The sequence below is a fragment of the Symphalangus syndactylus genome, chromosome X (genome assembly GCF_028878055.3).
Source record: "Symphalangus syndactylus isolate Jambi chromosome X, NHGRI_mSymSyn1-v2.1_pri, whole genome shotgun sequence".
NCBI classification, from domain to species: Eukaryota; Metazoa; Chordata; class Mammalia; order Primates; family Hylobatidae; genus Symphalangus; species Symphalangus syndactylus.
The window spans coordinates 112,495,996-112,522,123 of record NC_072447.2 but is presented as its reverse complement, the minus strand read 5'-3'; the positions used below and the strand labels follow the sequence as shown (position 1 = coordinate 112,522,123).

Sequence of the window (26,128 nt, the reverse complement as noted above, 5' to 3'; positions counted from 1 at the left end):
TTGAGAACCATGAGACTAGAGGTACAAGGCTAGATTATTAACGTCCAATAATGTCTACAAGATTTGTTGAAAGTATTCCCAACCTCCAAATGAGTTGGTGTCCTTAGTAGACTCACTAGACAGAAAGGTAAGAGATCTGGTGTCTATTCTCAGCCCTGACTCAAACATAAAGTGTAATTTCAAGAGAATACTGGGATACCTAAGGGGCAGTTAAATGAAACAGTTGTGGGTCTGACAGATATCACATATAGTTTTGACTGGAAAGGGGGATAGATGAGTTATATATATAGAGAGAGGAATACTGGCAGTTGATTGCCAAACTCCAATAGAACCCCTATTCCTGAACGACAACATGTGATACATCCCCAGTGACTGGAATCTCTGCCACTGGAAACTATACTCAGGGGCTAAGCATTATGAACTTTTCTCCCAGTATTCTGGAAGAAAGAAGTCTGACTCTGTATAAGTGATTTTCTTCTCCATAGGAAAATGGGGAAGATATATTTCCTGAAATTATATTGTCAAAATGCTTTAATAGAAAATGTTGGTAGCTTCAGGTATTAAAATCAAGAGCATAATTAATTTGATAACAAATAGAGGCATTTCATACTTAATTCTTTATAGATATGAGTGACTAGTTATAAAATAAGAAACTGGTAACATTCTAAAAGTATAAGCTCAACAAAATCTAGCCAAAAAATATTTAGAAGGTTACCCTGAGGCATAATTTACCTGGAGGACCTGGGAGACCTGGCAAACCAGGTTGACCTGGAGGCCCTGAAATACCAGTTCCAATGCAGTTGAAGCAAGTGTCACCTTTGTCACCTAGTGAAATCATAACAAACAAATTTTACTGAAAGGGGTACATATACCTTCTATATAGATAGGTTCTAAAAATGTTAGCACTAAGGGACAGCATTTCCACTTAATGGTGTGATTGGAGAAGACTATATCCTGAATCAATTTATGACAAATAAATTACTGAGTGCTTACTGTGTGCCAAGAACTGTTCCAGATGCTTGTGTTACATTGGTGAGCAAAAGAAAAGTCATGGATAAAAATTCATGTCTACATGCCTCACACTCTACCAGGGGAAAGGGATAATAATCAATAAAGGAAATGAATTATCAAAATGTATCTATGAAATATTTTAATATAATATTAAGTATAGGCAGGGTGCAGTAGCTCATGCCTGTAATCCCAGCACTTTGGGGGGCCGAGGCAGGCAGATAGCTTGAGGTGAGGAGTTCAAGACCAGCCTTGCCAACATGGCGAAACCCCATCTCTACAGAAAAAATAAAAACATTAGCCAGGCATGATAGTGCATGCCTGTACTCGCCAGCTACCCAGGAGGCTAAAGTGGGAGGATTGTTTGAGCCTTAGGAGATTGAGGCTGCAGTGAGCTGTGATTGCACCACTGCACTCACAGAGGCAACAGAGCAAGACCCTGTCTAAAAATATTAAATATATATTAAATATTTAATATGCTTTAAAAGATATTATTTTTATAGGAAAAAATAGAACTACATAAGTGGTATTGAGTATGCCAGGGAAGGGTGGGGGGGTTGCAATTTTAAATAGGGTAGTCAGGATAGACTTGATTGAGAAGTTGTTATATGATAAAACTTAAAGGACATGACATGTGCATAACAGTGTAGAACATTCCAAGCAGAAAGAATAGCCATGTTTGGTATATACAAGGAACAGCAAGCAGACCAGATTGCTAGAGCAGAATGAGGGAGGGGAACAAGATCAGAAAGTTGACAGTTTATAACAAATGGCATACAGGCATATAAGAAATATAAAGGCTGTAGTTTTTACTGTGAGTGAAATGAGAATCTAGTAGAAAATTTTAAAAAGAAAAGCAACATGTTATAACTTAAGTTTTTAAGGGATGACTCTAGCTGCTATGTTAATAGCCTCTAAAGGCAATGAAGGAAACAGGGTAACCACCTAAGTGGCTACTGTTGCAATGATCTAGGAGAGAGATGGTGGTAGCTCATTCCAGAGTGACTGCAATGAAAATGATCAGAACTGGTTAGATTATAGACATATCTGAAAGTAGAGCCAATGGGATGTTCTCATGGATCATATATGAAACACAAAACAAGAGGGGAATCAAGGATGACTCCAAGGTTTTCAGCATGAGCAACTAGAAGGCTAAAGTAGCCTGCTCTTTAAGTAAGAAGCTGAAGATGTGAGTGCAGCAACTATGGGGAGGAGGTGGCAGAAATCAAGACTTCAATTTGATCAGGATATCAAGTTCAAAATGTTGACTAGGCAAATGGATACACAAATCTAGAGGAAAAGAGTTATATCTGGATAGGAGGCATAAATTTGGAAGTCATGGGCAATTAGGTGGTATTAACAGTCACCAGACTGAATAAATGAGTTTAGATAGAAAAGAAGAACAAGGACTCAACCTTGGAGCATTTTAAACTTAAAAGTTGGATAGATAATTCTAAGATGCACACAAAAAATGCAAAGAAACTAGAATATCCAAGACTTACAATAAAGCCACAGTAATTAAGATAGTATCATATTGGTGCAAGGAGAGACTAATGAAACAACAGAATAGAACAGAGCAGTCAGAAACAGACCTACACACATATGGTCATATGATCTACAAAAAGTGCTAATGCAATTCATTGGGGTAATTGACGATCTTTTGTTCTATAGTACTGAGTCAACTGGACATCCATATGGGAAAAATGAACTTTGATCCCTACTCCAAACTATACACAAAAATTAATTGAAGAAAGATCAAAACGTGAAAGGTAAAACAATAAAGTGTCTAGAAGAAAACACAGAGGAATATCATCAGGCCTTTGAGATAAGTAAAGATTTCTAAAACTGCATAAAAAGTACTAACGATAAAATAGGACATTAATTAATTTGATTTCATTTAATTAGTAACTTTTGTTAAACAAAAGTTAACAAAACAGAAGAGAGTTTTAATACATGTATCCAATAATCAAATTAAAGATAAAGACAGGCACTTTATAAAAGAGAATATAAAAACCATAAGAAAGTAGTTCCTGATCAAGTCATTAGGCAAATGCAAATGAAAATCACTTTGGAACATGGTTTGGTAATATCTGTGAAACAAAACCTACACCTACCCTATAACCCAGCAATTCAATTTCCAGATATATCCCCAATAAAAATTAGTGTTTATGTCCTACAAAAAAAATACATGTACAAGAATATTTATGACAGCTTTATTCACAATAGCTCCAGACCAAATGTCCATCAACATTAGAATACGGAGGTAATGTGCAGTGGAAAACCAAAGAATGGTGGAAAAATTCCGCAACAAACAAAAATAGAGATATATCTCACATATATTATATTTAGCTAAAGAAACCAGGCACAAAAGAGCTCATACAGTATAATTCCATGTACACAAAGTTCAAGATTAGGCAAATTAATATATGCCAGAGGATAAAATAGTGATTACCTTTGGGGGATACTGAGTAGGGAGCACAAGAGTCTTCCAGGGTCCTGAAAATGTTCTATATTTTGGTTTAGATGGTAATTACATGGATACACATACACACACACACACACACACACATATGTGCACCACAGAGGAATGAAAAAAAAAACAGGAAATGTACTGAAAGCTAAGGGATGCAAATGTTTAAAGAAGGCAAAAAGCAAGCAAAAAAAGGACAGACCTGACATTTGGATTAGCAGGATATAGACTGCTGGCAACTGACCAGCATTTGTGGAATGGTAGGCAGTGGGGAGTTGGGGGAAGAAGGGATGAAATCCTGATTGGAGTATGTTTAAGAGAAAACAAGAGGAGAGTACCTAGAGGTGATGAGTAGAAAATTCTTAGGAAGTTTTGTTGCAAATGGGAATAGAAAAATAGAGAAGCAGCTGGCAGGGAATGTAGGATTACATTTTTTTAGATAGGTGAAAAAAGCATATTTGTATGCTCCTTGGAATGACTGAATAGAGAGGGAAAAATTGGTGATGTGGGAGAGGCAAAAATTGCTGGAAAAAAAAATCCTTGGGGAAATAAGAGGAAATGAAATCTATTGTATAAATAGAAGAACTGGCTTTAGATAGGAGCAGTAACAGTAATATGCAAGAAGGGAGACGATATGGGCACAGGTGCAAGTAGGTAAGTAAATATGGTGGTAGCAATCAGTGAAAGTTCTCTTGTTATTGCTTTAATTGGTCAGTGAAGTAGGAAGCAAGGTCAGAATAGGGGAGGAACTGTTAAAATTTGAAAAGAGAAGAGAAAGTGTAGGCTCAGAAAACATGAAAATTTGGATTATGCTTTTGTTCCAAGTGAGTGCAATGAAGTGAGAGAAGGGCAAAGGAATCATGGATTTATGAATGGAATTGATTACAGTGATTGATAACGGAATTTAAGCAAGGTTAAGAGGGAAGAAAGGACATCAAAAAGTTAAGCATTAGTCAAAGTTGCTAGGTCTCAGTGGGGTTGGAGTATTGCTGGAGTCAGGTTACTAGAGGTAGTAAGCTAGAAAGAAGAGAGCGATCCAAAAAATGGGATGCATGAAACCAAGATCATGTAAGTATAACACTATTGGTAATGAGATGGTCTTGGGGTATGACCATGGGAGTCAGTGGCTAAGGTGCGATGGAGGATACAGGGGATATTGCTGATGATTTGAAAGAATGAAGAAAATGAAGGAATGAATATGTTTGGAGATCAAACCTTTCACTCCTTGTTCTCCTTGGAGTCCTTTATCACCTGGAGATCCTGGGGGGCCTGGAGGGCCTGCTTCACATATCTCATCACCTGAGTAAGATAAAGAAAGGATAGCAAGCTAATTGTGAAATATCCAGAAGATTAAAGAAAGCCTGACAAGCTAGAAAAAGACCTATTCTCTGAAGAAATACAAGTACCTATAAGCGAAAGGAAAATATAACATTGCTGATAAATACTATATGAAGAGCAAATGTAAACATCCAAGAACTACCAGAACCCAAAAAGTAGAAGCAGTAGTAGAATTTCTTAGATATCAGAAACGCAACAAATGAGGCCAACCTTTAGCTAGAGTTACTTATAAACAAAATAAACAAAAACAAAAATATAACTTAATAGGAGAAAAATATAGCTTACTAGGAGGGATGTGAGGGCCAGGAGGGCCAGGAGGCCCTGGAAGCCCAGGAGCCCCAGGCTGTCCATCAAGTCCAGGAGGTCCAGGAATGGAAATTCCAGGTGGTCCTTCATCACCTTTCTGACCCCTTTCTCCAGGAAATCCAGGGGGGCCAGGAGGACCCATAACTGCAGCCCCTAAGATTCAAAAAAGTGATCAAAATGATTTCATCTTAGAGATGTTACTTTAGTTCTCATTGAGACATTAGATAATGATAAGATCTTCCTTTAACGTATAATTCTGGTTATGTTATTTTTTTTTTTATGAGACTCAAAAGTCTGAAAAAAAGGTTGAAAAGTTCCAAAGAATGTAAGTAACAGTTTGAGGGTAGGAAATAATAATTTAAAGTAGCTTTACTACTTTTGGAAATTACTAGTAACCCCATCCTTTGACACTATGTTCTTATAATCTTAAAAATACCGGAAAGTCATTAGCAAGATAAAAAGGTATTTCAAAGTTACCATATAAACATGGCTCTGTTTCCGGACATTCTTCTGTTACACTGGTGATTCATGCACCACTAACACACTTTTTAGTTACTATAACTTTATAATGTTTTCAAAACTGCTAAGGAAAATATGCTTGTCTTTGTTCATTTTTAAAACCATCTACAAATTTACTTTTCTAAATAAATTTTTCAGTTTCATTTTCAAAAACTGGTTGGGATTCTGAATGGGATTAATTTGAATTTAAAGATTATTTTTTGGTAGAATCAACTGTATAATATTGGTTTTTCACATCAAGTAATAATTAAATTTATTTCTCCATTTATTTAGTAATTTTATATTATTTAATAATAATTTACAAAATTCTGCAAAGAAGTCTTACACATGTATTGTTGGGGTTATTCATGGGTTTGTTTTATAACTACTGTGAATTTTAATACTATTACTATTGTGAAGTGTACTTTTTTCTCTTGTACGTTTGCTGGTGAAGAGGAAGGCAAATTAAGTATGCTACTCAGATCTGGCCATCTTGCACACATATTCTCTTTAAGTTCTGGGAATTTGTCAATGGATTTTTTAAAGCTTTCTGGTAGATAATCAGATGGTCTCTGAATAACTGAAATTATTTCTTGCCCAAATCTGTTATTTTATGACTTCTTAATAATACCCATTCTAACATGTGTTAGTATCTCATTGTGGTTTTACTTTGCATTTATTTGCTGATTAGTGATGTTAAGCATTTTTTCATGTTTGTTGGCCACATGTATATCTTATTTTAAGAAGTGTTCTCTTCATGTCTTTTGCCCAGTTTTTAATGGGGTTATTTTTTTCTCTTATTGATTTGTCTAAGTTCCTTATATTAACAGATTCTGGATATTAGTCCTTTGCCAGATGCACAGTTTACAATTATTTTCACCCATTCTGTAGGCTATGTACTCCACTGATTGTTTCTTTTGCTGTGCAGAAGCTCTTTAGTTTAATTAAGTCCCAATTGTCTATTTTTGTTTTGGTTGCATTTACTTTTGAAGTCTTAGTCATAAATCTTTATCAATGTCCAGAAAAGTTTTTCCTGCATTTTCTTCTAGAACTTTTATAGTTTCAAGTTTTGCATTTAATTATGTTTCATACTACATTAGAATTGCTAAGCCAGCTTTTTATGTATAGCATTTGCCCAATATATATTGCATTATTTTCAGATTGTATCTGTCACTTTGCTTTAGATATGTCTCCTGTGCACTATAATAGGTATTTTTAATTTCAATTTTATTTTAGTCACTGTCGTTTAATCAGTGTTTAGTTCTTTCAAATTTGTTGGATTTACTGACGTATTTTTAATTTCTTCTTGTCACCTTATATTTTATTTTCTATTTACCCAGATTTGTCTTTATGTTGCCCCAATCTTAACTTATACTATATATGAGATTTTTAGTCATTTTCTTTCTTCAATTGGTGTGTACATTATACATTTTATTTCTATTCTTCTCAAGTGGCTATTATTAACATTTTAACCTAGGTACTTAAGCCTATATATTTCTAAAAATTTATACAGTTAACAAGATTTATATTATCTTTCCCTAACAAGACAAAAACTCTTATCCTTATTCTCTCTGCATCTACACATCACATGTTAATAATGTTTACAATTATAGCTCCAAGTTGTTACTTAAAACACCTTTTTAAAAAATGACCAGTACTGATTTAGACTTAATATGCTTTACTAATATATTTTCTAAGCTTTGGTTCTTGCATCCTACCGCTATTCTCACTTTATCCAGAATTCCCTTTATTCTTTTTGGAGTAAAACCTCCAGTAACTACTTCAGAGACAGTCTGAAGGTGTTAAACTTCCTATGTATCTCATCTTCACATTAGGATGATAGTTTAGGGTAATACAGAATCCCTAATTCATAGTAATTTGTCCTTATCACTTTGAAAATGTGCTCCATTATCATCCTCTGACTCACTGCTTTGTAGGTGATCGGCCTTTTGTTCTCAAATAGTTTTTAAAAGCTTCTTTTCATCCCTGAATTCTGAAATGTCCCTACAATGTGTCTAGTTATGGACCTTTGCATTACTATTATTTTACTATTGCTTAGTGCTTCATGAGCTTTTTCATAGTGATGTATGTGTTTCTTAATAGATGGAAGTTCTCAGCCATTATTTTTTTCAAATGCTGCCTCTTGTCCCATTCTCTCCTCCTTGACCTCCCTCATGAGATAATTTTGGAGCTTCTAGGTTTATCTTTTATACCTCTTAACTTTTCATTCATACTTCCCAACTCCTTATCTCTTTTACTGCATCCTGAGATAATTCTTTATTTCAATTTTCCAGATACAGTCTGTATTTAATTCACTATCTTGAGATTAGGAATCTGAAGTTCACATTTAGGAATCTGAAGTTCGCATTTAGAGCATAATGGAACCTATATTTATTTTCTTTCTCTTGGGAAAGATCACTGAATATCACTCATCTCATCATTTTAGTATTTCATTAGCCATGTATTTTTGAAGGAAAAGGAATAATAATTTATTGAATATGTATGCATGCCAGGCACTGTACCACATGCATCTAGAAATCTTACATAAATCACTAATATTACCCTATTTCAGAGAACATTCAAATAAACATTCTAGATAAGGGCAGTACTCAATTTGTGGCCAAATTAGAAATGTTCCACTACACTGTGTGTTTTCAAAAGGAATAATATAAAACTCAGTATTGAGCTCTAAGATTTTATTGTATAACAAAATCACCATGGGGATTTCTAGTTAGGTATTTCTGAAATTTTAGGTGGATAACGCTGCTTGCCATTTTTATACGGGAAATCTTGCAAAACTAGGCATTACTTGGGGAGAATATCCTTCCCTATTAGCATGAAAAGTGTGATGATTTGCCTATTAAATTAAGAATTGTTTGGTGCAATTTATTAATAATAAAATGTACCCCAGTTAATATGGCTATCATCAAAAAGACAAAAAATAACAGATGCTGCAAGGATGCAGAGAAGAGGGAACACTCATACACTGTTGGTGGGAATGTAAATTAATGCAACCATTATGAAAAAAAAGTATGGCGGTTTTTCAAAAAACTAAAAATAGAACTACCATATGTTCCAGCAATCTCACGTTTGGGTATATATCCAAAAGAAAATAAATTAGTAATTCAAAAAGATATCTGCACTCCCATGTTTATTGCAGCACTATTCGCAATAGCCAAGATATGAAATCAACCTGAATGTTCATCAGTGGATGAAAAGATAAAGGAAATGTGGTATAAATACACAATGGAATATTATTTGGCCATAAAAGAACGAAGTTCTATCATTTGCAGCAACATGGATGAGCCTGAAGGACATTACGTTAAGTGAAATACACCAGGCACAGAAAGGCAAATACAAATGCATGTTCTCATTCTTACGTAGGAGGTTAAAAAAAAAACGTTGATCTCATGGAGGTGGAGAGTAGAATGATGGTTACCAGGGGCTGGGAAGGGTCAGGGGAAATGAAGAAAGGTTGGTTAATGGGTACAATCATACAGTTAGATAGAAGCAATAAGTTTCAGTGTTTGGCAGCACAGTAGTTCACAGCAGTTAACAACAACTTATTGTATATTTCAAAACAGCCAGAAGAGAAGATTTTGAATGTTCCCAACATAAAGAAAAGATAAATACTTGAGGTAACAGATATTCTAGTTACCTTGATTTAATCATTATACATTGTATTCATGTATTAAAATATCACATGTATCCCATAAATACGTGCAATTGTGTATCAATAAAAAATAAAATGTAGAAACGGGAATCTTAGGATTAAAGGACACTATTCACTTGGGCTTTTTTAAAGTACAAGTGAGTAATATGGTGAGAGAAGGTATAGTAAGAGTTGGGAAGTATCTGTCAATTAAAAAGGACTTGTGTCTTCTACTTCCATGCTGACCATGGAACTAATCTGATAAAAAGTATACATAGATTAGTAAGGATGCTATAAGCACAAGGCCATAAATGCAATCTCATTTACCTGGAGGTCCAGGAAGGCCAGGTGGACCTTGTATTCCAGGAAATCCTCGCTCTCCTTTTTCTCCAGGCAAGCCAGGCAACCCAACGTTTCCTTTTTCTCCTATAGTTATACCAGTCCCAGGTCTAGGAATTACCTTTATTACAAAAGAAAAAAAATTAAAGAAATGCAAAGAAGACTTGTTCTCCTGAAAACATTATGGGAGCTACATATGATTACAATGTCATCATTTTCACATAGTTTATGAGTCACATTCTGTATCACTCCCATCCTCCAACTGATTAGAAAATGTCCAATACAAGTAACAACATTACCATGTTCCTGAGCCCGAAGCATATAAAACTAAAAGTATTTTTTGATGTCTCTTCTCCTATAATTCACATTCAATTCATTACAATCTCCTAAGCTTGACAATTCTTTACAGAAAACGTCTCTCCAATTTGCTCCCTTGATTTCTGCTGCCACAGCTATATTATCAACTCACACTTAGAGTAACAGAAGCACCTCTGATCTTCTCCCTTGAATTCCAATCTATTGTTAGGATATGCTTCCTCAAAAACCATTTGTGTGTGTGTGTTAACTATTCTGCTTAAGGACTCAAAATTGCTCACTACTTTTTACTATAAGTGCTGCTACTTTTAATCCTGAACTGTAAGTCACTTCTCACTTTCAATACTTCTCTCACCTATTTAATCTCCTACTATGTCTTACAATAAATTTTTATTATAGTGAAGTCTCTCTGATTCTAACCATTTCATTCAACTTGCACATTCTTGTCTATATCTTTGCATATTCCATTCCAAACATGTGTAATGCCTTTCCCCAATCTTTCCCTTTACTAACCCACATTTATTTCTTCCTTTAAAAAAGAAAACTCCCCCATAAATATATATACCTACTATATACCAAAAAAATTTAAAAATAAAACCCATGTTCTTTATTGATTAAACCCAACTAACTAATTTCTTTTTACTCTGTATTCTTGTAACTCATTATTTTCTAAAAAAACTTAATATTAAATAAATTAAATATTAACAAATTCTTCTTATAGACCTATAAAGGTAAATAAACTTCAAATTTAAGAGACTGCCAGTCTGATGTACAAATCAACACCTAATATCAGTGTGATAGTTCATCCTGTCTCTATTGGATGGATATAAGAAATAGTCACACAAAAGGAGACAAAAAGTTGTGGGACCTAAGATTGGAATAGTGATTCAAAAGGGAAACTAGACTGCTAAATAGGACCGTACTCTCAAAATTTCCATTTCTTCTGATACTTATTAAAATTGTATCTTCTCATTTTATAAAGAGATTATTTCCTAGAGGACTGAAGCTGATTTTAAAATGAAAGTGAATAAAAAATATCTAAGATCTTCTTTAAGTATATCCTCATTAGATTTAGTACAGTCCTAAGTATTAATAACTGAGACTCACTATGGATAATAAGAATTAATGTTACATGTCTGGACACATAAGTTTTCCAACATTCGCACTGTTGCGGCTTCAATGCAGTTTGAAGTCAAGAGTCTTACTAAATTTCAACCAAAGAAAAACCAATATGTTAAACCTCAGCAATGATATTTTATTCCTAATAAGACTGGAAGTATATTTGACTTAAATTTCATAGTGAACATAAACATGACAGAAGATCTGTAGCTCCCCCACCCCCAATTATTCTTTCATAAAGCAGCTTCCTACATACGTTATTAAAAGTCCCTAGAAAGCACACACTCAGGAGAGAAAGAGATGTGAATCAGACAATTACAAATTGAGAAAACCTAATAAGACCAAATCTATCTTTCTCCTGAGCTCTGCAGGGGAAAGGATCAATCCCCCACCCCCACCCCAACTTCCCCAAGTTTTGTTTTGTCGTTGTTGTTGTTTTCATTGAACCTTTGTAAGCAACACTTGCACCACCTGCTGGTTGCTTGAGAAATGATCTGGCAATCACGAGGCAAAACAACCCAATGCCATAATTTTAGACCTTTACCATGCAGGAATACTGCATAGGCAGAACAATACAAAGACCTTGAGGTCAACATTACTGAAGTTTTTAGATGTAAAGACTTTTAAGCCAGTAGAAATTGATAATGACTTGAAATTTTGTGTTCTATGAAGAAAAAGTAGGGAGTATGCAATTAAGGCACAAAAATGATAATGCATTAATAAATTTGATAAATGAGGACTAAAAAGAAAACTTACAAGTCCAGGAGGTCCAGGTGGGCCAATGTCACCTTTTTGGCCCTGTTCAATGCAATTGCAAAATAGGTTAGTAAAATTCACATGAAAACATCAATTTCCTCAAGAATATAAGAGAAACTTTCCAAAAAGACCCAGAAATCAATCATAAAATACCTCAAATGAGAAATGCAACATGAAGTAATGAAACAATTCTGAGTTAAGCCTAACCTGTGATGTTGTCTCAGATTTACTAGCTATATAATCTTCACCAAGTTAATTAACTTCTCTGGTTTATATACAAAGAATAAAGATTTTTGGACCAGAGTTTTAAGGTATTTCTAGTTGTAATATTCTTTGATTTTTAAGATTCCTATTTCTAGCCAACTACAAATACTCTATAAAGAAGATAATAGAAAAAAAATGGTAGCACTAGAATCAGTGAAAAAATTACTTTTGTTTTTTACATTTAGCCATGTTTCTTCTCATAAAACTAGTCAAGGACATAAATGTAGTTCCATTTCTATTAGTGACAGATATTTTAGATGTGATGGACTTCACTATCATCAATAATAGCTAGTAAATCTGAATTGCTTTCATGAGCTTGCTCTTACAAGCTAATGAAAGACAAGTTCAGATAAAACTTTTATCCTTGATTAGTAGCTACAACAGCATAAAAAAAACCACAATATTCAGTATTCAAATGTTACTCTACTACTGGCCAAGACACAAGGATGGTCGTTTTCATACTTCTATTCTGACTCTAGACTTGTTCATAGAAGCCATCCATCTATATACAAATACTATTTGGCAAAAAATCATTTTATCGGAGTATTTCCTACCTGCATCTATTCTAATTGTGCCTTTTAAGCCATGCTAGAACTTGGACCTAATTTAAAAATAAACCACCACTAAAATATGTGCCTTCTGGGTACATTCAAGTTTGTAACGCCTTTCCTTCCTTGCCTGAAAAACAAAAAAGCTTTCAGTTTTTGATACAAAGCAATTAAAAACAAGAGGGATTGGAGGACTGGTTATTTTGTGCCCTGCTAAAAATCTGGTAATTGTATGCTTCATACAATCTTTCAAAGTCACTTGAAAAATAGGTAACTAAATAAATGACCTCAGTCAGGCTGCATTGGCCCAGTAGGGGGGAAAAAACAACAAAGAATTAGCCACAGACTTACAGACAATAATTGCATACAGAATGGAAATGTTTAGTGGTGATGTTCTACACTCACAGTTATAAGCCTTTTTAATAAGGGGACCTCACTAAAATAGTGCTGAATTCTCTTTGTGAAAAAAAAAGTTTTGCCGATACATGCTCAAAGTAAAGGCAATGACTTTTCACAGTGGAAATGCTAAAGTTAAACAATCCTCAATGTATTTCTGCAACATGGACTGTGATTTATGGCAATGGAATAAAATTTAGCAAGTGTGGTATAAAAGAAAAATGAGCAAAAAATGAAGAAGGCATATTTTGAATATAAAAGCTAGTTATGTAGACTTTTTCCATTTATAACTCAAGCCTGGGAGAAGAAAAGGATTATTTTCGCTAGACTAAACCAGTCACTTCAAAGTATTCAAATTCTTACCTTTTCACCATCCCTTCCGGGTTCACCAGGGTAACCAGGATCACCAGGCAAACCCTTTAAAACATAGAGGATAGGTGACATCAGCACAAATGATGGGGTTAGGAATTCTCCAAAGATCGTCTTCTCCATAGAAGCAATGAGAATACTGGCAAAAATGGTGAGTCAGAATTAACTTTCAGAACTTAACCAAAGCTTGCAGCAATTCAAGGAGTGTTTTCTCAGAAAAAAAAAAAAAAAGCTGAATATTGGTGAGAACTCAGAGCTTTGCGGCATTTTAACTTGCTCTATTCCCACCACCTCTCAGAGCTTTGTAGCATTTTAACTTGCTCTATTCCCACCACCTCTCCTCACAATCAAGGCGAAAACCAGCAACCTAGCAGCAACTGGAGAGGAAAGAACAGGGTTGGAGCTCCTTCAAAGCCCCATTTCCAGAGAATTATCATTATTTGATCTGTCTGCTGGTTCAAAAGAAGACTATTTGCAAGGCTGCCTTTATTTGACCCAACTTGGGCTCTCCCAGTGCAAACAGAGAACAAGAGAACAGCCTCCCTACCCCCCAACCCCAATTTGCTGAAAACACTAAGAGGCAATTGTTGAATATCACAGCTGCCTGAATCAAGACAAAGACCAATTGTTCCAAAAGAAGCCAGGAATTGAGGCCCTGAATTTACCTCTTGATATTTTATAATACAAAATATTTTTGAACTAGAGATTGTAAGTTGAGGATTGCCTGTTTAGTAAAATATCCTGAAACAAATTTATCTGAATTTAGTAATTCTAACCTGTCTTGTTAAGAATTATCCTTTTCCCTTGGAATAACTTACAAATTTCGTCAAATATTCTCTCTGTCCTTGAAAAACTCTTGCCTACTGCGGATACTCTTGATACTGAAGCTGCTTGAAATAATGTTCTTGGACTTACATATTTTATTTCCCATGCCCCTTTTTGGTAGTAAGTAGAAGAATTACCTGTCAAAACTTTTACTGAAAAAACATGTTCACACACACACACAAAAACTGTATGGGAACATTTATATTCATATAAATATTTTTATATGAGTATAAAAGTTTTATTCATAATGGCCAAAACACAGAACTAACCAAAATATCCTTCAATGGGTAAATGGATAAACAAACCATGGTATATTCAAACTATCAAATACTACTCAGCAATAAAAAAATGAACTGATACACAATTCAATGTATTATGCTATGTGAAAGGATCCTGATTCAAAAGGCTACATACAATATGATTCAATGTATCTGACATTTGGGAATAGGCAAAATTAAAGAGATTGACAAAAGATCAGTTGTTACAAGGAGGCTGGGACAGGGGAATAGGGAGGGGATAACTAAAAAAGAGCATGAGGGAACTTTTGAAGTTGATGGAAGTGTTCTTGATTATGGTGGTGGTGACACAACTGTATGTGTTTGTCAAACACAGAACTGTAAACTAAAAATAGTTCCTTTTACTTTATGTAAATTATATCTCAATAAATCTGACTTTAAAAAATAGAAGAACATCAAATTTATATTTGGTGTAATTGAATTGTTTGTAATTCAAAGGATAAATGCTTGAGGGGATGAATACCCCATTCTCCGTGGTGTGCTTATTTCACATTACATACGTGTATCAAAACATCTCATGTACCTCATAAATAAATATATACACCTACTATGTACTCACAAAATTTTTTAAAAATTGAAAATTATATTCAAAAGACAAAGACTGGATAATTTCAAATCATTTAAACTATTTCCAGACCCCACAATCTTTGTCAGACTGCTTCCCTACCACCTTATGTTATACCAACACATAAATGTCTCCAGTTTTGCAGGGGGAAAGAACCTTAGCTACTTACAGGAATTCCTGGTTGGCCATTTTCTCCATCTTTGCCTGGTTTACCCTATAGGATACAAAGAAATAATAGGGCAACCACATACATTTGTTAGTTAGGAAGCACAAAGTTAAAAAATATAACAAGCTTTATTCCTGGCTTGGACTATATTAAGTAGACTTTTTAGACATCAACATTATAATGTCAATAGTGATATTTTGAAACAATGGAAGTAAGATGTAGGAAGAAAGAATAAAATCACACACACACACACACACATATTTAGAATTTTTTGCAAAGAATATTAGCAGTTACATCACTTACTCTTTTGCCTGGCTCTCCTTGCTCACCCTTCTCACCTTTCTCACCACCTGGGGGACCCTGTACACATAAAAATAGTTTCACAATTGTTCATGGGATACTGTGTACCAATACCAATTTACATTAAATGATGCTAAAGCACTTTAGGTTACTTACTGGAGGACCACGTATCCCTGGAGGTCCAGGAGGCCCTCGGTCACCAGGAAGTCCCTATGCAGTAGTAGGGGAAAGGAAATCAATGTTAATACTGGAACATGCATTTTCATTCTAAGCACTAGAGCTAGCTAGGAGCATTTTTAATAAACTGAACCACAGCTACATCTATGTTGCAGCAACATGGTTAGAGCTGGAGGTTATAATCCTGAGTGAATTAATGCATGAACAAAAAATCAAATACCACATGTTCTCACTTATAACTGAGAGCTAAACATTGGGGACACAATGACATAAAGATGGCAACAATAGACATTGGAGACTACTAAGAGTAGAGGGAGGCAGGTAATACTTGTAAAACTAACTTCTGAGTACTATGTTCACTACCTGTCTGATGGGATCTGTACCCCAAACCTCAGCATCACACAATATGCCTATGTGACAAACCTGTACATGTACCCCCGGTATCTAAAATAAAGGTTGAAATTTTTTAAAATAAAAATAAATCTCCCCCTAAAAAAATTAAACTGAATTGAATACTCATGTAGTATAACCAAAGATAATAGGGTGTTTCTAACTTAAAGTTGAAATCTTCTAGGCAAAATTAACTAGAGCTATCTTTGCTCATTTCAGTTAATTTTTTGTCTATATACAAGCCAAGATTTGAGGTAAATAACAAGGCAACACTTAAAATGAAAATAATGACAATTTTTTATTCTTATAAAATATTTTATAAAAAGCAAGAATACCTAAAACAAGGAGATTTTGGGGTCACACGGCATACATATATTTTGGCAGATAATTAAATGGCCAAATTCATATTGATGGTAGAGTTTCAATACAACTTTTCCTTTTTTCTTAACTTTCTTATTCACATTTAAGTGAAACAAAAATGCACACATTCTGTTAAAGTGTGGGCCAGTATGCTTTCAAAATATATCTAATTTCCCTCATCTACTCTAGCAAAAGCAGGGTATCAGATAATTATTTCTAAGCCCAACAAAGGTTTATAGAGTAATATTATCTTTCTCCTTGCATATCAGTGAAATGTAGGGAACACTGTCATCATTCTGACTTACCATAACCTAATTTTATACATGAATGGATTCTTCAAATAGCCAAAAATGGAAATAACCCAAATGCCCATAAACTGATGAATAAATGGATAAACAAAATGTAGACTATTTACACAATGAAATATTATTCAGCCATAAAAAGGAATGAAGCACTGATATGTGCTGCAAAGTGATTTAACATGAAAACACTATGTTAAGTAAAAGAAGCCAGACACAGAAGACCACATATTATATGATTCCATTTATATGAAATATCCAGAATAGAAAAATTTACAGAGCCAAGAAGTAGATTAGTGATTACCTAGGGCTGGTCAATTTGGGGAGAAATAAGGAGTATAACTAACATAGGTATGGGGATTTTTCTGAGGAAGCCTAAGAATTTTCTAAAGTTAGATTGCACTGATAGTTTCACTACCCTGTGAATACACTAAAAAAAAAAAATTGAATTGTACACTTTAAATGGGTGGATTATATGTATGTAGACCGTATCTTGATAAAGTTATTTTAAAAATTTAATGATCTCGGCCAGGCGTGGTGGCTCATGCCTGGAATCCCAACACTTTGGGAGGCCAAGGCGGGCGGATCACGAGGTCAGGAGTTCGAGACCAGCCTGGCCAACATGGTGAAACCCCGTCTCTACTAAAAATACAATAATTAGCAGGGTGTGGTGGTGGACACCTGTAATCCCAGCTACTCGGGAAGCTGAGGCAGGAGAATCGCTTGAACCTGGGAGGCGGAGGTTGCAGTGAGCCAACATCATGCCATTGCACTCTAGCCCGGGTGACAAGAGCAAGACTTAGTCTCAAAAAAAAAAAAAAAAATTAATAATCTCAAATCCTTGTTATTTAAAAAAAAATACCCTTATATATAACCACATTTCAGCATATAATGCATTTTAATGGAATGCCACTTACATAGAAATATTATTTTTAACTTTTTATCATTTTATTTTATTTTTTCAACTTTATTGAGGTATAACTGACAAATTAAAAATTGTATATATCTAAGGTGTAAACAATGTGATGTTTTGATATACATATACATTGTGAAGTGATTACCACCATCAAACTAATTAACATATCCATAGCGAGATTTTCATTGACTTCCTCCCTACTTACTCACCTGATCTCCTTTCTGAAACTCTACATCAATTGGTCTTTTCTGTTCACTGATCTGCCCAGGTGGCCCAGGTGGGCCCTGAAGACCTTGCTCACCCTGTTTGCAAGGTAAAATAAGACAGTGATACTTCATAACCTCCACAGAGAGTAACATAACATGTAAGATAAGATAACTGCAAGAAGCAAGAGAAAGAAAAAGACAGTTCAAATGACTACAAAAAGAGAAAGTTGAGGGCTGAATAACCAGCTCTCTTTCTTTACTCACTTTTTCACCTTTGGGTCCCTGGAAATTTAAGCCCATATTCCCCTGGAGAGAGAAGTTTCCATTTAAAAATCTCACTGACAGTAAGAAAAGGAATCCACACCAAATAAAAGATATAAAGAAAAAGAAAATTACCTTAGGTCCTGGAAGTCCTGGTGGACCAGGAGGGCCCTAAGAAGAGAAGACAAAAGAGAAAATAAAATGTTATATTAATAAGTTAATTTTAGAAGTTATTTAGTTTCAGAAAGAGTAAGATGTGAAAAAGCCCATCAAAATAGTATTTTCTTGTTTGTTTTCATTTTAGTCAGAGACACATGTTTTAATTGATTAAAATGAGCTAGATGAATGTGAGTACCTCTGATGACAGAATAGAAATGTGCAAGAGAAAAATGCTGGGATGGGCAGAGGTAGAGAGGTAGCCCCACTGTCAAAAATCAATTCAAAAGTTAATCTCAACAGACCCATCAAATTTTTCACATCAGAATTATAGGTAAACTTAGGTACCATAAAGCAATTAACTCTAATTAACTCTCAAGTTCTAAAAAGCATGTGTTTATTTTTTAAAATCCAGTTTGATTTTTATACAATAAGACTTTGTGTATTTGAGAATGTTTCAAGGTTTAAAAAATTAAATAGGCACCTTTCTGCTCAAGTATGTTGCCTCTTAACCTCAATGGGCCTATTTATTTATATATTGTATCTTGGTGGCATTTCTTTCTTTCTTTCTTTTTTATTTATTTTTTTTTGAGAAGTAGTTTCCCTCTTGTTGCCCAGGCTGGAGTGCAATGGAACAATCTCGGCCCACAACCTCCGCCTCCTAGGTTCAAGCGATTTTCCTGTCTCAGCCTCCCGAGTAGCTGGGATTACAGGCATGTGCCACCATGCCTGGCTAATTTTTTGTGTTTTTAGTAGAGACGGGGTTTCTCCATATTGGTCAGGCTGATCTCAAACTCCCAACCTCAGGTGATCCACCCACCTTAGCCTCCCAAAGTGCTGGGATTACAGGCATGAGCCACCGCACCCGGCCTCTTGGTGGCATTTCTAAGATTTGGCTTCACCTGTTGAATTAGCGTTAATTCAAGGAATATCCAGAAACGTAAAGTGAATTGGTTAAGTGGCCACAATGGTTGAGGAAATTCAAGGTGTAACAATATACTCAAGGGGCACCAATGTTCCAACAGCAGAATTAGGAAAAAGTGCGAAAGTCCAAAGTTTCATGCTTTGCATGAAGTCTACAACTAAAACAAACGAAAGGGTTTTCTCATCTTCCCCCAAAAAGTTACAGGAAAGCAGAAATCACAATCTTTTCTGGTAGATTCTTCTAGCAGTTATCAAACATTATTTCCTTCACTCAAAACTGCAGGACCAATTGTCACAAACAAAAATGTACAATCCATAAAGGTATAACGAAAACTGTCACTTACATATATGGTAGATGAGAGATAGAGTGGCACATGAGAAATTACTTCTACTGAAATACAATTTTCTTGCCCTTTTAAGAGGGCAACAGCAAAGCTGTAAGTCCAAAACATGACTTGAATGAAATCTAAGTATTGCAGAAGTAAAAACACTTAGAATTTACTAGGATAGAAAATAAGAGTGACTACAGAGCTAGTAAAGTAAGAGAAGCGGTTGCACATTCAGGATCTGTAGTTTTTGGGGTACAAAAACCTGTGACCAATTGCATAGTGATCACTCCCCTCACAAATTCTACTGTTTTGTCCCAGGCGCCTAAGAAATGAGAGCCAATATTTTTTATGAAGTCTTGCTTTTGTTCTTCTTAAACAAAAAATTGCAGTTTGAAGAAACATGTTTCATCAAGTGATTAGAAAACTGCCTTAAAAGACTTTCTGAAATGGCCAGAATTGACTTCAACACTGATACATCAAGAGCAACCAATAAAATATTTCATTGTAAATCTTTCCTTTTATATACCTCATTTTTCCATCTCTAAAATGGAGCCATTACTTAGAATGCATATTATTCACCATATCATTGTAAAGTCACCTTTAAATAAGAAAATTATAAATTATGAATGTTGAGAATGCATTATGTTTTCAAGTATTATAAATAATATTAATATTTGTGAAAGAAGTCAGAAAGGAAAGGGGGGGGGAATTAAATTAAAGAAGAGAGCTTACCATCAAACCTGGTGGTCCTGGGGGACCAATTGGCCCTGGTATACCAGTGGGACCAGGTAGGCCCTGTTATAAAGTGAGTAAAGAAAATGATGAAAAAAAAGAAAAACAAGCTCCTCATTGTATTTTTTCTTTTTTTACACAAAGTCTCACTCATGTCACCCAGGCTGGAGTGTAATGGCGTGATCTCAGCTCACTGCAACCTCCGCCTCCCGTGTTCAAGCGATTCTCCTGCCTCAGCCTCCTGAGTAGCTGAGATTACAGGCACCTGCCACCAGGTCCGGCTAATTATCGTATTTTTAGTAGAGACGGGGTTTCACCATGTTGGCCAAGCTGGTCTTGATCTCATGATTCGGTCTCCCAAAGTGCCAGGATTACAGGCGTGAGCCACTGTGCCCAGCCCCCTCATTGTATCTTACAAAGAACTAAATGGATGAAATTTAGACTTCATTTAAACTTCAGTCGTCATTGGAATTCTGCTCTACAATTTTATCATTCAGCAATATTATAAGTGAAATTTTAAAATGCACAGGTACAAAAGGATTAAGTAATTATAAGAAAACTTGTGGTTTAAAGTGGTAAATAAATATAAGACAAATAATAAGGAAAATTTACAAAATAAAGTGATAAAGGTATACATTTAGTTGGGGCTTTTATGCTACAAATGAGAAGGGAAAGGCTACTACTTTCAAGATAGCTTCTCTAATTTTGAAATAGATAAGATTAAAGACAGAGGGAAATGAGAGGAACTGGAATAAATTATAAGAGAAAGATACAAGTGTTATGGAATAATTTGGCATGTTAAAAACTGAAAATTTGGCCTACAATCTAGCAATTCTATACTTAGATATAAATCATGGATTTTTTTTTTGTAATGAAAAAATTGTAGGCTGGGCACAGAGGCTCACACCTGTAATCCTAATACTTTTGGAGGCCTAAGCAGGAGGATCACTTGAGCTCAGATGTTTGAGAGCAGCCTTGGCAACATGGTGAGAACTTGTCTCCACGAAAATTTTTAAAAAGTAGCCAGGTGTGGTGATGTGCACCTATGGTCCCAGCTACTCAGGAAGCTGAAGTGGGAGGATTGCTTAAGCCCAGGAGGTTGAGACTGCAGTGAGCCATGATCATGCCACTGCACTCCTGTCTGGGCAAGAGTGCAAGACGCTATCTCAAAACAACAACAACAACAACAACAAACACCACATAAAACAAAAAACACCAAAGTATATTCACAAATGGAAAGTTATATGAAAGTGAAATGGAGTGAACTAAAGCCATATCCAATAATATGGATGAATCTTAGCATATCAAGTAGAAAAAGTAAGTTGCAGAAAACTACATAAATATTACATTATTTTATAAAGCAAAGCTAAATATTCTATTGCTTAGAAATATATGCATATATAATAAAGCTATTTTTAAGGCACAGATGGTAGCTATGTGTTGGGGGAATGCAGAAGGATTTGATTACCAAGGGACACAGGTTGATTCAAAATTATTTGTAATTTTCTAGCTCTTAAATGTTGTTCACTTTATAGTTATGCTTCATAACACACATATATTTTGCATGTATTCTGTTGTATTTTCAAATATTACTTCATAACAATTTATAAAATATAAAGGGCAAGATTGAGTGAATTTTTAAAACTATGGATGAGTGATATCAAGTAAGGAATGAGAAGGTAGCTAATGAAAAAAGTCCCCAATCTTGTATCTTAGTGATAAACTACCAGGAAGTTTTGATTTTTTTATTTTGGGAAAAGGACTCGATTATCATGAAGTATAAACCCTAAGAAATTGACCTCCTAATCTATACTCAAAAGTTACTGCTCTCTCTATGCATGTTTTCTGTAGGCTAAAATTTTTTACTTAAGATTACATTTGATGTTCACCATGCATAAACTGTATTCCTTCAGCTTTCAAAATATGTTCATATATTATGCATAACTGATAGTGTTACAAATGATATATCTTAATATATTCAATAGGACTCCCATAATTTTTATTTTTAATTAGGTCTTTTGTAAATGTACAAAAGACCCTACTGCTCTCCACAGTACAAGAATAAGAATATAGAACCCTATTTCTGCTGCCAATCCCCAAAAAACTGGATAGAAAAGCAAAAGAATGAAGTCAATGTTGTTAAAATTCTCCCTGGTCCAGATTGCTGTTATTTTCAGGTAGAAAGTACATGTAATGTCTAGTAAACATCTGATGATAATTTTTATGACAAAAACAGAGAGTACTAAAGGTTGAGGGATTGTTGTAATCTTCTGGTTTAATCAATATAGCAAAAAAAGAAAATCACTGGATACTTACTTGTATTCCAGGAGGACCTGGATATCCTGGATTACCCTTTGGTCCTGGCAGTGATGACATAATTATACTACCTGGTTCACCCTAAAAGAAGCCATCAATGGAAATTCTAAGACACAGTTATTACACATGAAAACCAGCAAAACCAGAAAAATGATAGCCATCAATGGAAATTCTAAGACACAGTTATTACACATGAAAACCAGCAAAACCAGAAAAATGATCTGAAGATTCAATTTGTAACAGAGATATACTAAAAGATTAGGCCATCTCAGTAATAAAAATGATAAGTTTACCTTTTAAAGGAAAATGAGGAAGTGGCCAGAGTACACTGAAGAACAGTAGATTTATTAAGAGTGTAGTACCTTCAGTTACTCATTAAAAAATATGTAGTAAATATTAAGTATTTGCCAACAATTGTGGTAGGTTCTGGGTAATCAGTAATGAAGAAGATAAACATGGCCTCTGTTCTCATAAAGCTAACAATATAATGGGAAAATACAGACCCTAATATGTGAAAATATAAGATGACAATATCAAGGGCTGTGAATATTAAGGGCTATGAAGAAAAATAACATGGTACAATAATTGAAAAAAAAACTAGTGGAGAAAATTACTTTAGTTTGGGTAGTCAAAGAAGGGCAATCTGTGAAGGTAACATTCAGGTTGAGACCTGAAGGATAATAAGGAGTCATCCAGGCAAAGAAAGGAGGAAGACTATTAGGCAAAGTAAACCATATATACGAAAGACCCTAAAAGCAAAACGTTTGGCACATCCCAATAACTAAATGCAGACTGATGTGGTCAGTGAGCTGAGGGATAAGTTTAGTGGTTTAAGATAAGGCTGTCAATGTAGGCAAGGACCAGAGCATGCAGTTCTTACAAACAAACTATGGACTTTACCTTAGATACACAGTAGAAAGCCCTTGAAGGTTTATAAGCAGATTAAATTATCAATTAACACTTTTAAAATGTCATTCTTGGTTGCTTTGTAAAGAATAAAACAGGAGGGGAGGTAAGGGTGGAGTAGCGGTGAAAAAAAGAGACTAGAGACTAGATAAGAGGTTATTGCAGTAATCCAGATGAGACATTATGATTAACATGGTAACAGTGGAAATGAAGAAAAGTGCATGAATTTAAGGTGCCTTTTACAGGCACACTTAGTGTTTAGTGATGGAATTGAATGAGGAGGTGTGTGAAGGAATGGAAGATATAAATACTAACTCCCAGGTTTTGAGATCATGTAAAAGTGTACATAACATATAGAGATGCAAATTTGAGATATGAGGAACCACAGGGAGGAGCGAGTTTATTTTGTGGGTGGATTAACTTGGAACACGTGGAGATGTCAGAGAGGCTGATGAATACACATAGCTAACTCAGAAGAAAGTCTGATTTGGTATTTAGTAACTAGATAGTAATCAATAATATGGGCATTAATAATATTTCTGGGCATTGCAGGGAAGAAGGAGTACAGGCTGTGACCTGATGCTTGATGGACATAAAATAATGAGCTTACATAGAAGACTGCAGATTAACCAGAGGTGTAGAAGAAAAATCAGGAATGGATAGTGTCACAGAAGCCAGGGAAAAAAGTAATTCTACAGAGAGTAGGTGGTCAACTGTATCAAAGTGTAAGAAGATGAAGACTTAAAGTGTCAGTAAAGAAACTCAAGTCTGATATACACATTTTCAGGTGTATCAGCACATACAAGGTACTTACAGCCATGGGAACACAGGAGACTACTTAAGGAGAGTTTGTAAGTTTACACCTGCACAACTTCTAGAAATATCAATTTTAAGACAGAAGTTTGAGTCATTATCCTATTGAAGTTGCCGGCTTTCTTAATATTTTATTCAAAACATTCGTTCCCCAGGATGAGATGCTTACCTTCATACCTGGGATCCCAGGGGGTCCCTATTATTAAAAAGAAAAGGGATTATTTTATATGTATGAGAGAGAAACAAGCCAATTACAGAATGCTTTCTCAATAGAGTATAAAATGAGTAGACTGCTGTAGCATCATTTCTGAATAGGATATACCTATTCAGATACCTATTAGGATACTTAGAGGTGACATTTATATACATATAAAATCCTTGCTTTTGCCCAGGAGAAAGCTATATTACCAACTTCTTTTTGAAACATTTTCCTCTAGTTTATTACTTTAAAACGTATTACTTTGTTCCACATGAATGCATTGGGCTCTCTCACTACATTTCTGCTTCTTTTGTTAATTCCTGTGTTCATCATAATCTCAAATTTTATAACTTACTGGAGGGCCCTGTAAACCGGGAAAACCGGGACTGCCTGGAAATCCACGTTCTCCCTAGAAGGAGTTAAAAATAAAGAGCATAGAGGAACAAGAAACAAAGAATAACTATACCATCAAGATACGACTTCTTGAAAAGATTTCTGTAAAAGCCATTTTGAAACATGCCATATTGCCAAAAAGTTCATTAGCCTTCACTTTCCAATTACTTCAATATCAACTATCCATATCAATTCAACTTTTATCCCAATTCATCTATCTCAATCAGAAGTAAAGAAAAAAAAATCATCTACCTCAGTTGTTTTCTTCCAACAAAGACATTTTGAGACAATCACTCCACAAATTCTATCATCACATTTAATAGTTAATGATCTGCCCCAATTTCCTGCCCATGTGTTATATAGAGTCTTATTTTAACTGCTCTATTGCATTTTTCTTTTATTGTAAACTATTTCAAATTATTTTTGTAAAGGGGAAAAGATGGTAAGAAAGAAGGCCATTAATACCACCAAGAGGACAATAATAGCAATAGTTCTAGCAATTGCAGGTCATTATGTTTTCTAGGCACCCAGCTTTTCTCACTCACTATTGTAAAGTACTAATATGGACACTTGATTTAGAAAACAAAAGCTGAAATTGCTGTAGAAAAACACCAAAGTAACCTCCTTTCAAATACCTGTATGCCATGGTAATCCTAGAAACAACTTCATCAGAAGGTTTGAAAGAATAAAATTACTACTGTTGTGTGTCTTTGTGAGTCCAATACCCTTCTCTCCACCTTGTTACACATGGAAAAAGTAGGTCCCGAGAGAAAGGAAGTGGCCTAGACATCAAGTTTAAAAGACAGAAAAAGAAAAAAAACCTATACATTGTGGCTCCAACTTTAAAGTTCATTTTTTTACTTACATAGTAAGAAATATAAGAAAAGCATTCAGACTTAAACAAAATGCATAATAAATCAATTTAATTTGTTTAAAATTTGTTACTCACATAATTGGAAGCCTGAAACACAAGTTAATCAACGCTCCCTTTAATCATATAGCACACTGTACTGATTATAGATACAATGGCCCTTCAAATTTGAAACTTTGGCTAGCGGTCTGTTTGTTTCTTAAAGCACACTGGCAAAAATAAATAAATAAATAAAAATAAATAACCAGAAGAGGCACAAAAATTTAGTTCCATTTAACATGAAATGTATCAGGCAAACTAACTCCACATTGGTCTTATCACTTTAAGGTTGCCCTAGCTAAAATGAAGAA

General features: G+C 34.8%; 1 protein-coding gene across 3 annotated transcripts in view; it reads right to left on the bottom strand.

Annotated features, from left to right (window-relative positions):
• Positions 1-26,128, bottom strand: part of COL4A5 (collagen type IV alpha 5 chain) — a 261,295-nt gene that overhangs the window by 94,370 nt on the left and 140,797 nt on the right. For 2 of the 3 annotated variants that reach the window (XM_055267729.2, XM_055267730.2), the window contains 16 exons: positions 24,870-24,923; positions 24,485-24,511; positions 22,597-22,677; positions 20,281-20,343; positions 18,275-18,310; positions 18,143-18,184; positions 17,882-17,974; positions 15,687-15,740; positions 15,534-15,590; positions 15,234-15,278; positions 13,373-13,426; positions 11,802-11,843; positions 9,600-9,732; positions 5,102-5,275; positions 4,694-4,777; positions 733-825 (listed from right to left, as the gene is read on the bottom strand). In XM_055267729.2, coding sequence (XP_055123704.1) covers positions 733-825; positions 4,694-4,777; positions 5,102-5,275; positions 9,600-9,732; positions 11,802-11,843; positions 13,373-13,426; positions 15,234-15,278; positions 15,534-15,590; positions 15,687-15,740; positions 17,882-17,974; positions 18,143-18,184; positions 18,275-18,310; positions 20,281-20,343; positions 22,597-22,677; positions 24,485-24,511; positions 24,870-24,923 — 1,132 coding nt within the window. Of the gene's footprint in view, positions 1-732; positions 826-4,693; positions 4,778-5,101; positions 5,276-9,599; positions 9,733-11,801; positions 11,844-13,372; positions 13,818-15,233; positions 15,279-15,533; positions 15,591-15,686; positions 15,741-17,881; positions 17,975-18,142; positions 18,185-18,274; positions 18,311-20,280; positions 20,344-22,596; positions 22,678-24,484; positions 24,512-24,869; positions 24,924-26,128 lie in introns of those variants that run through there. The other variant, XM_063635302.1, reaches the window with a different exon arrangement.